Raw genomic sequence first — 11,166 nt, 5'->3', positions numbered from 1 at the left:
TCCAGCCAGATATATCGGGTATTTGAGGTGTCTCCTGTCTGATCAACGTTCCCGTGAGCATTGGATCCTCCAGATTGAACGTGCAGCATGTTCAATCAGGTCAGAGCTGGGATCGCCCAGGATACAAAAGGGCAGCATACAATACATCTTAGCCAACCCTGCCCCCGTGGGAGGCTGCTGGGTTGATCACCTGCGATATGCGGAGAGATAAGTGTATGGGACCCTCCCCTCCCAGCCAGGCTACATTGGACCTGCAATTTCTACCATGTATTACAGCAGTTTGACAGAAACTTCTAAAGTACTTGAGTAGCCAGCACAGGACCACAAACCTACCCCCCATGGGTGGTAAGAGTCAGGGTAATTAATATTGACAGTTTCACACCTGGAATTTCTAATTTAAAACCCAAACATTTTGATCTGTTAAGTTGGACATTCACTTTTCTGGAACTTATGTACTGTTAACTCACAAGCAACATAGTGATCAGAGGAATATTTGAGGTTACTTTCTAACAAGCTGTCTAGCAGGGGCTGGATACACCTAATGTAGAGTCATTTAATACAGACAAGAGCAGTTAGAAAAAAAATATTTTATTTATTTTACAAATAGGCGGATAGTGAGAACAATTGCTCCAACAGTCAGAGCTGCAATAACAGCAAGTCCAAGTGCCAGGAACCAGCTCCATGTAGACTGAGAGTCCATTCCTGCTGGGGGAGAGAAGAGATGAGAGTTAGCGACCTAAACATATTAAGTCTACTGCCCCTGCTGGAGAAATGTGGTATTACTCACCAACATGTTGGTTAATGACTCCATTTTGTGCAGCAACCCGGATAGGACCTACAGACACCATCTCTGATAACATGGGGAAGGTTCTTTTACCTAGAAGAGAGCAAAAATAAGCCTGGGGCACCCATTTATGGGACCAGCCCGAATACAATCAGCTGTAGCACTCACCTATCCCTTGCTCGGTCTGGTTGCAGGTTTGGCAGCAGCTCTCCATTTGTAATCCGGCATCACAGAGTAAGACTTTACAGTGTACATACAGCTAGGAGAAGGCGGTCATAGTTAGAACTTCCCAATGCCATCCATTGCCCCTATCCAACGTTTGACCATCCCAACCCTTACCTGAACATCCTGGGCTCCTACAGGCGTCACCAGGAAGCGAGGAGACAAGCCCAGCAAGGTCTGTACTTCAGTGGAAAAGGCCTCTGCTACAGCAGCATGTCTAGAGACAGGCAAGGTGGTGTTCAATCAGTAACATACAGGATTAACAGCCACTCATATGCTGGAAGTTGTCTTAGTATTATGCTCACATTTGCAACTAGGAAGACCATACACTTAAACACATTAGATCACCCAGGTCCTAAAAACCATTCTCTGCATTTTAAGTTCTCATGTTTTGGATATATTTATTTGATCTGTGGCTAGCAAGTTTGAGAAAGCAGTTTTCAAACCTACCAAGAGGTGGTCCTCCACCACTTGTCCTTTGATGTAGGACCAAGGTTTGATGTCAAGGAAGAGTTCTGGCAACTCCTGAGTGCACCCCGTTAGGGCTAGAGCATGTACAGTTTATGTGGAGAGGCCACCACCTTATACACTTCCAGAATAAGGAACCCAGTGTCTTAGGATAGTGTCCACACAAGACCCCTTTCCAGGTTGCTACAGTGCAAGCCATGTACATCTACAATGCAGGTAGCACCTTGAGGCCCACTGCTTTCAGTCCTGTCCACCTACCCATCCACAATCAGGTCCCAACGTGTGATCCTGTTCTCGCCATGGTAGGTTGTAGCCCAGCAGTCCTGCAGCTTAGACATGTATGCTGGACTCTGCACAACCACCTGGAAATGAAGGTCATCTGCTGGCTGGACAGAAACCGGGTAGTCAGCAGGCTGGTAAAATGAGGTGAAGGTGTTGTCTGGAAGAAACAGGCCACTGATTAGTTTGTGCTATGAAGTAGAGACACATAGGACCTAGTGTTTGAGCCAGTATTTGCACAGATCAGTTACTTCTGTCTTAGTGATCTTGGCTGTGGCAACCATTGCTCATAATCTTGAGATTTTTGATTAAGGATTTGTGCCCACTCCTGTTACAATTTGGAAAGCAGTACTGCCCTGTCTCCAAGATGCTCCTACAGGGAGGCCTCAAACCCTTTACTAAGATGGCCACAGTTTGGTCTTCTCCACATGTGCAGAGTCATCTTGTCACTGTTAGAGCACCATGGACATTTGAGCAAGGCCCTGCATTCACCACCTCAATCCTGCACCACTACTAATACATAGATGAGCATCGTTACATGCATAACGAGTACATCCACATTACAGCCAAATAAACCCCTGACTGGTGAAGTACTGGGCTGTCTTGTGATTTAGGAGTGACACCATGTACCATTACTCTAACATAATACCACCTACAGATGTGACATCTTGAAGTCATAATGTTCATTTGTGTTGACATGCTTACAGCACAGAAACAATCACTACCAGTAGGCAAATTGCCAGCACCAGTGGGTGGGGGTGCTACACCACCCCAGTACTTTCTACACAGCTGGACACAATTGGTAACTGCCCTACACAATTATCCAGTAGTCCACTCCTGTGACCATGCATAAATGGATCCCAGTTTTGAAGGGTCTATGTACCAAGTCTGGGAGAGGGAGAAGATAAAGTACCAACAAGCTCTGTCCTCTTCCAAACATGGCCTGTGACATGACCGTTAAGAGCTGAATGGCATCACCAGCCACTTTCTCGCCAAGTCTTAGTACATAGACCCCTTTCCATTATATTAAGAGGGAATGACAATTTGTTATTTCAATCAGAATCTTGAAAGGCCTACAAGTTTATTCCCAGATCTGCTCTTACCTTTAGCTACTCTCAAGTCTGCAAGGGTGGTCCTGGCTCTTCTCAGTAAGGCTTTTGGTTTAATGTCTGAGAGTCCATGCAATGCTGAAGCAGTGTTATACACTATCCCCAGCCACTGGGTGTCACGGATTGGGTATCTGCATCGCACGGTCAGCCTAGAACAAGGCAAGAAGAGTGAGCCAGAGTTTTGCCAGAGTGTGCTGGGCAGGCTTGGTGTAAGAAAAGCCTCACCTGTATGTGGAATCCCGAGTGATAATTGGTTGCCCTGGCAGCAGTAACTGACGATCAATGGTCACTTCATTCTCGTACACTAGGTAGTCACTATAAAACTGGACAGATTGAACAGGGCATTAGCTTGGCACTCTTGAGCCGCTGTGGGTGGCATTCTAGAACCACCCAAATCCATATAGCAGCACTGACCAACGCAGAGCCGTAGAGGCAGCATGCCAACCTCTGATTCACTTACATTTGAGGCCAGCATGATAGTCCTACCTTAGCTAGACACTACACCCAGAGTTCAGCTATTGGCCAGACACCAAAGCACTCACCTGGCGGGTGGTCCCACACTGGTAGGCTGCAAAGTTGAAGAGGGCTCTATTCACCGTAGCCTCCAGTGGTGTGCAGGTGGGATCCTTCAAGTGGGTTTTCCGTGCATCAAAGCTAGGTTTAGTAACTGAACTGTCCACAACAACGATCATGGATCCGTTGGAAAGGCAGACTGTAGGACATGGGAGAAGAGGAGTCATGAGCAGCAGGATACAGTTTGGGTGTAGCAACACTAGTTCTCCATGGCCAACACATCACCTGGAGACACTGGAGGGAAGGTGCAGTTGACCGAGAAGGATTCCATCACTTCAAGTGTCTTGTTGTCATGCAAGTGGAGGTCTAAACTCACACGAAACCCGTCAAGTGTGGCAACCTGGGAAGGCATATACAACTCAGGGTCATCTCAGAGACATGATGACAGCAACCAACCCATGACAACCCCCTTCATGCCACAAGCAGCTCTTAAAGGTTGTACCAGTCAAATGTAAACAGTCTTAACTGCAGCTAATGGCCAGTTGTGCGATCTAGATAAGGCGTTTCATTACAAACAGATCAGTAATGAATGAAATTCTGTCCTAGTGGTAAATTAACCCCTTTTACTTAAGCGTTAAAGACTAGCATCATCAGCTCATGATTACCTCATAGACCAAACCGACAGCACTGCTGGGCACCTCCAGGTAGAAGGATTTGGCAGAGTTCTTGACTGTAATGTTCTGAGATGCAATTAGAGCCTTGTCCAGAGGAAGGTTCCGGATATATGGGATCCAGTAAAAGTCTATGTTACCACGCTTCATGTTAATGATTAGACTGTTACTGCTGCATTCACCCTCAAAAGAGGGGGGCACTAATGGGAGACAGGGGAGGGGAGGGGGGGGGGGGGACAAGTCAGCGATCATGCTTTTTACAAGCCCATGTACACGAGAGACAGATCACCTACCAACATCTTCTAGCACGCATGATACCACATCTGTGTAAGAGAAGTCCTTGTTCTTCGCTGTAAGGGTCAGGATATATGTCACATACAGAGTGTACTCTCTCATGTAGCCACCAAGGTACTAGAAGACAGACAAACCCAACCATTGCATTAACACAACAAAATGGCTCCTCCAGGAACATTCCTAGTAGCATGGAGTTTTGCTGGCTGCCAACTCCTACATACACACCTGTGTGGGAGTTTGGACTGGGCTACCACAAACCAGGCCATAAAGTTATTTTTGGGCAATTCCTGACAAGCATACTGCCCATTCAAGAGCAAGTTTGGCTTTGTTTGTCACAAGATTGGACCCAAATGTTTTATTGGCAATTGTTAAATTTGAAATCAGATAGTGGCCCTTCATTGTTAAATAGGACTCAAGATACTTGAGACTTCATTGTCCCTGGCTACAAGCCATTTCTAAAGTAAGGGTGGACACAAGTCCCAGTGGCTTACTTTTTTTTTTTTTTTTTTTTAAAAGGGCCTTGACTGACATCTCAGCAGGTGAAATGGAGAAGGCAGAGTATACCAATACAGGAACTGTGAGAGTTTCCAGTTTAGGGAACATTTACAATACAGCCACACTAGTACCTGCTGCTCCACAACAGGGTCAGTGAAGGGCACAGTCAGGTAGAACACATTGGTGTTGTTAGGATTGGTCACACGTGTAGTGCTCATCTGTCTGGGTGCCAAATCTGTTAGAGCCAGCGGTACTTGGTAGATGACAAAAGACTTAAGAGCCACGTTTGGATAGAAGTTCCCCAGGGACACATTGAAATAGCGTTTCTCTTTCACTGTATCTGAAAGGGACAAACAGGCATGTCAGATTCCTACAGAAGGACTCAATTTGTCTCCCCCCCCCATCTACTTGTTTCTTGCTATAGGATGTTCTCCCCAGGAAATGATCCCCCCCCCCCCCCCCCCCCACCACCACATCGAGCAATACCCCCTTCCCTCAGTCTATACTTCTCCTGTGCCAGAGTTTGGGACTTACGGTCCAAGAAGTTGAGGGGAATCCCCTTCACTGGGGCAGTGATTTGTGTGTAGGCCGTGTGGGTGGTGGAGTCATCCTCATTGGTTCCAAGCCACTGGCGCTGTAGCACGAGGTGTATCGTGTAGGTTGTCATGTAGGAGCCGTTGACAACATCGCTCTGAGAAACCAAGAGATGACAGTCACTAAGTTCTTAGGTCAGGAGTCTGGACACCTGCATCAATTGTCAACACTTCCAAAAGGGTCTTTGCAGCAAAGTGTGTGGAGAAAGCTTGCACTTTGGACACATCCCCAGTTCTGTTTCACTAACCCAAAGTTTTGGGCGAACATGTCAAGCAGCTTAATCTGAAGTCCTATCAGTGGTGCAAGTAGAAATATTCTTAGTGGTAATGAATGCTGAAAAAATGGTCATGTGTTGTGGTCACATGCTGCTAGTGGGAGTGGCTACATGACACTAGCAGTGTGGCTGCACAACAGCCCCCCCCCCCCTTTTTTTATCTGGAGGAAAGGCTAAATATATATTAATGTCTCCAGTATAATAGAAATCTGTAGTGATACCTCCAGTATAGTAGAAATATAGTAATGCCTCCATTATATGAGTACAGCCAGTGTCACACTCCCAGTAACACTGACAAAGTGTGAGGAGCCATCATGCTGCCAAGCACCATGGTCTTGCTTTGTGGCACATTATAAAATTGTGGTAATGGCAAAGTGTGTGGCGGTGGTACCAAGTACTTGCTGCCAAATTCTTATGGCTACTCCGTACCCGCATACTTGCACCGCTGAGTCCTATGGAATGGTCAAGTCAGCATTCTTTGCTTCAGACTTAAGGTGGAGAGGAAGAACTGGACCTCTTGTTACTACAGGGGACCAGTTGCTGCTCATTATAGCCCATATTTATCCCTTTGTCACTAGAAAGTAATTAGTGGGTTCAGACCCTTAAAGACAGTCTAGTACAGGCTCAACCATTATATTGCACAGTTACTAGCATTAACCATGTGGTTCACCGAGCAGCCAGCATCTCCAAGTTACACAGGATCTATGGAGAGCATTTTTTGTGGTACATAATCAGGATTCACCTAAACCTACTATGGAGTTCATTTGATTGAACCCTTGCATGTTGTCAGATGATAATGTTTGTTGGGACCAGGACATCGTTTATGGCCATAGGCCAACACCCCTGTTTAGAATAGCCATACTGCAAGGCATTGTGGAAGAAGTTATGTGCACGAACCTCCATATAACCTCCAGGAGCACCATATGGTACAGTCACATTCACAGTGGTCTTGTCATTGTAGAAGATGTAAGAGTTCTCCTTAATTTGAGCAGAGTTTAAGAGCCTTGCATCAACACCCATGGCAAACTGGCTGTTTGTGATGTTCGCAACAAGCAAAGGGCCGAGGACTGCAGGAGTCAGCCAGGAGAGTGCAGTCTCTGTAAATACTGGAGGATCTGCCAAGAGAAAAAAAAAAAAAAAAAAAAGTTACACCGACTTGAACTATGGAGTGAGTTTACAAGACCTTAAAAAAGGTGATTGGTTAGGAGTTACTTGCGGTGGCCAATTTCTCCACTTGTAAAGTTTATCAAGTGGATTCTTTAGAGTTCGGATTGGTTATGGGCAACGTCACTCTTTAGAGGTTCCTCCCCTCATGTTACTACATACCCACCCCCATGATTTGGTGAGCACCAGTCAAGCATGACATAACACTTACCACTTGGACAGGCAATTGTTGTGTCCACAATCAGACGGAGTAGGGTTTGTCTATACAACATATTACTTGCAATCAAGATGAGGTGGAACTTCCCAGTCTGTAAAAAGCATAATTGCAGTGTTTATTCTTCCATCAATACATACAGTAGGGCCCACCCTTCCAATTCCCTTATTGGCCAGCTCACCACAAAGATCTGAGCCTCTGATGTATTGTAGGGAGCTCTGACCATCACCCTGGTCAGAGTTGCATTGACTCCATAGCCTTTACTAATGGCTTCTTTTGCAGTGATTGGAACAGGAGAACTATCCAAAAACCAAACTTGCCAGTTTCTGAAGATGTCCTCCTGAATTTAGGGAGACAAAATTACAAATTTTAGACACCGAAGATAACCACATAGCAGGAAAGCATTAGATTATTCACCACATCCCAACATGTAATTGCAGAGAGTTGAGAAATGTTAATCATGGAAGTAGAAGTCCTCCATGGGGACTCCTGCTCAGACTGGAACATTGAGCAGTTACACTTCGCTGGCCAACAATTGAGGCATGGTTAGTTGACTGAATTGGATTTGACACATTTTATCACTCCCTCTGTTCAAATGAATAACTTACCACAGGGTTAGACGTAAAGAGGTTCTTCAAGAGGTCAGATGAGATTAGTCTTGTCACAGACACCTAGTGAGAATGGCAGTGACTGTTAGAAACGCTCACTTAGTATCACATGCAAGGATCCAGTCAGCATCTACATGGCCTTAACTCTCCTCCAAACCCCCCCACCCATGTTTGCACCAAGATTAAGAAATCCTGAAGAATGGTCAGGCAGGACAAAATCTTTAGCGATTATAGATAACACCCCATCATCCCACGACCAATGTATTACAAATGCTGCAAGTTTACAGTACAAAAACAGCTAAAGTTCAAGAGAAAATTTGGCACCAGTTAGGGAAAGCAGTTTTAGATGTGTAAAGCTTGGTCAGATCTCTGGTCCCCTCATGCCACCACCTTTGTGAAGGCCAAAGTTGCCTTTCTACACCAGCCAAAGCTAGAACTGGGTCTATACTGATGAACCTCCAGCATGGCATCAACTCTCCATGCAAAGGTGCTGGTTTCTGCTCCTGCAGAGCTCCCGAACCAGCATGCATTGTGACGGGTATCCCACAAACTGTTAGCACATTGCAATAAGTCCCCTAGATGCTTTATTTCACCACAAACAAAGTTGTTCTGAACTCACCTCCATGTAGTTCTCCTCACAAATTATCTCCCTCACATTCCAGGGGTTACTAGGACTGCAGGACATAGACAACGGATAGACAGTGCTGTGACCAGAAGCATTAACCCGGAACTGCACCATGATATCGAACTTCTGGTCATTCTGCAGAGATCAACTGGACATTAGCCACAGCGAGAGGAGAAAAAAAAACCCCTAAAAAAACACCCCCCCCCCTTCCCCCATATGACATGGACACCAGAATATATAGGCAGGAGCATGGAAGATACATACAGTATTCTTAATCCAACAGCCAAGGAAAGAGATCCTGATTTCTACGTTTCCGTACACATCATTGGTGATGGTGTATCCACACTGCGCTGCCCTTGCCTGCTGCATTATATCGATATAGCCGTGGTCAGCTGTAATCAGGTTAAAGCCATCAAGATACAAGACAACTTTTTGGGGAGAAGCTTAATTTTGGTCTAAGTATTTGTATACAATCTGCTTACTCAACGCCTCCAGCTGCCATGGTGTTGAACCGAAGAAACCTTGGTCAACCCAGATCCAGAAAATACGCTCCAGACAGTCAGTCTTCAGCGTACCTGCACAGAATAAAAAAAACAAGTTTCAGGCTCACTTTTGCTAGAGAAGACAACTTGAGGGTCCTTCTGATCTTCAAGACTGCAAGTCACTAGTATAAGCCATTGGCTTCTTAAATGCCACAAGAATTACTGATGTGTTCAGGAATGAGTTAGCAGAAGGGTCTTCTAGAGCACAGGTTCTCAAACTCTGTCCTCAGGACCCCACACAGTGCATGTTTTGCAGGTAACCCAGCAAGTGGACAGGTGTATTAATTACTCACTGACATTTTAAAAGGTCTACAGGTTTAGCCAATTATTTCACTTGTGATTTTGTGAGGAGACCTGCAAAACATGTGCTGTGTGGGGTCCTGAGGACAGAGTTTGAGAACCTGTGTTCTAGAGGGTGCCAAACCAAGAGAGCCCCACCAATGCTCAACATGACTGGGATGTCAATACCCACCAACAGAAGCTAGCCAACATCACCTAGTAGTGTTTTATCTTCTACCCATGTACATCGAGAAAAGCTATGATCAAACTAGTACAGAGACAATGGATTCCTATAGACCACAGGTTCTAAAACTTGGTCCCCAGGACCCCACACAGTGCATGTTTTGCAGGTAACCCAGCAGGTGCACAGGTGTATTAATTACTTATTGACATTTTAAAAGGTCTGCAGGTGGAAGTAGTTATTTCACAGATTCTGTGAAGAGACCTGCAAAACATGCACTGTGTGGGGTCCCGAGGACAGAGTTTGAGAACCTGTGCTATAGACTACAACACACTTCCAACAGCTCCTAGTTTGGTTTCCACATCTGTTCCTGATCTTCAATACAAATTCTGCTCCTTCGCTCACCATAGTGGCCCAAGCAGATCCTAGTTTGGCTTTAAACCCAGAAGGGTTGCAGAAGATTCAGGGTGCCCTTGACCAAACAATAGTGAGCTACTGCAGAGTGCACACCGGGTTTATATAAAAATATATAAGGGTGCAAATATATCTAAACAGATCTAGATTTAACTCAGTCATCAGGTAAATTGCGTGGCAGCCAATTCCCTGAGGGGGCAACATTCAGTGTTTTAGAGGCACCAAAATTAAATCTTATCCACCTCACCCCAATCCAGGTGCTGGTACGGTAGTCATTCAATAGCAAGAGGCTTACCATTAGGGAAAGTGTCCGCTTGCACCAGGAATGGTAGCGTTGCACAGAGAAGCAGAGCTCTGAAATCAGGAGACAAGAAATAGATTTAGTACAGTTAAGACAGGGACGGCAATGGCTGGAGAAGCAGTGGTTAGTATCGGAGCCAAATTTACAAACACAATTTGGGGCTGCATTAACTAGGAGATATTAGAACACAAAGATACGTATAAGTGCTAAGGCCCCCTATTCATCAAGCCTTGGAGAGTGATAAATAGCACTGTGATAAAGTACCAACCAATCAGCTCCTAACTTCCAGGTCACAGGCTGTTTGAAAAATGAGATAGGAGCCGACTGGCTGCTACTTTATCACTCTCCAAGGCTTGATAAATCTTGGCATATTATAATATATATATATATATATATATATATATATATATATATATATATATATATATATATCATCTTTGTATTCTATTAATTGGTATGGTAAACACTCTGGAGTAGGACAGGTGAGGCTCTGCCTAATCTAACCACACATCACTGGATTAGACTGACCATGAGGGAAACAGCCCCAAGCCACCCACAAGTAGACCCATCATGACACCAGGAGGAGAACCAACCTCCCACAGCCACCCATAAGTCACAAGTGTTAAGCATTTATTTTCCTCTACAGTCACATGTTACAGATATGGGGGCAGTAGTATAGGGGGTGCAATGCATAAAGATTCATCCCTGAAGAGTAATACAGTCAGGATATCACATTTTAACCCAATTAGGAAGAGGTCACCACTTGGTGCCCAACATTAGGCTACTTTGCCCAGCTACCCACACCAAGAGCCAGGCATGAAGATAAGATGACATAACCCAGACTACAGATTAGGCAGACAGCTACTGCAGCTGTAACTGGACAGACATGCTAGCACTTGTAGTCCCACAATAGCTGGCTAGCCACAGACCACTTACCTGTGGTCTATGCAAGGTATAGAGAGAAAATCAGGTCTAAGAGGAGAGTATAAAAACCAACAACACTTACCCAGTGAGGAGCTTACAATACATGGTCACGGTGCCCATTCAGGCAACACAGCTCTGATCCACTCAGGAAAAGAATGCACACTCAGAGAGCAAGCATACAACAACCCTGCTAGGCTGCTTTATATAACAG

General features: G+C 45.2%; 1 protein-coding gene across 2 annotated transcripts; it reads right to left on the bottom strand.

Moving 5' to 3' along the window:
- Positions 1 to 572: 572 nt before the first annotated feature.
- On the bottom strand, positions 573 to 11,145 carry LOC134935953 (uncharacterized). 2 transcript variants are annotated; one of them, XM_063930812.1, is made up of 22 exons: positions 11,038 to 11,145; positions 10,026 to 10,084; positions 8,797 to 8,889; positions 8,579 to 8,706; positions 8,309 to 8,449; positions 7,690 to 7,752; positions 7,263 to 7,421; positions 7,079 to 7,175; positions 6,601 to 6,818; positions 5,370 to 5,526; positions 4,967 to 5,175; positions 4,340 to 4,457; positions 4,041 to 4,246; positions 3,661 to 3,775; positions 3,405 to 3,574; positions 3,088 to 3,185; positions 2,857 to 3,011; positions 1,733 to 1,913; positions 1,124 to 1,223; positions 953 to 1,043; positions 788 to 877; positions 573 to 705 (listed from the first exon to the last, which is right to left on the bottom strand). In XM_063930812.1, the coding sequence occupies exons 1-22, from the start codon at positions 11,073 to 11,075 to the stop codon at positions 593 to 595; spliced, it is 2,799 nt and encodes a 932-aa protein (XP_063786882.1). In that variant the 5' UTR covers positions 11,076 to 11,145; the 3' UTR covers positions 573 to 592. The 2 variants fall into 2 exon arrangements, with proteins under 2 accessions (XP_063786882.1, XP_063786883.1); XM_063930813.1 differs by having other exon boundaries at positions 573 to 702.
- Positions 11,146 to 11,166: the final 21 nt, after the last annotated feature.

Source organism: Pseudophryne corroboree, chromosome 6 (assembly GCF_028390025.1).
Source record: "Pseudophryne corroboree isolate aPseCor3 chromosome 6, aPseCor3.hap2, whole genome shotgun sequence".
In the NCBI taxonomy this organism is placed as follows: domain Eukaryota; kingdom Metazoa; phylum Chordata; class Amphibia; order Anura; family Myobatrachidae; genus Pseudophryne; species Pseudophryne corroboree.
Note: the sequence above shows the minus strand (reverse complement) of the source record. Positions and strands in the feature narration are given on the sequence as shown.

Bases quoted from the DNA above. Each gene is read 5' to 3' on its own strand.
- LOC134935953 (XM_063930812.1), bottom strand. From the start codon at position 11,075: ATGGGCACCGTGACCATGTATTGTAAGCTCCTCACTGG. The intron at 10,085-11,037 runs GTAAGTGTTGTT...TCCTGATTTCAG, and splicing joins TATTGTAAGCTCCTCACTGG to AGCTCTGCTTCTCTGTGCAA. The intron at 3,776-4,040 runs GTAATCATGAGC...ATGCCTTCCCAG, and splicing joins CTGTCGGTTTGGTCTATGAG to GTTGCCACACTTGACGGGTT.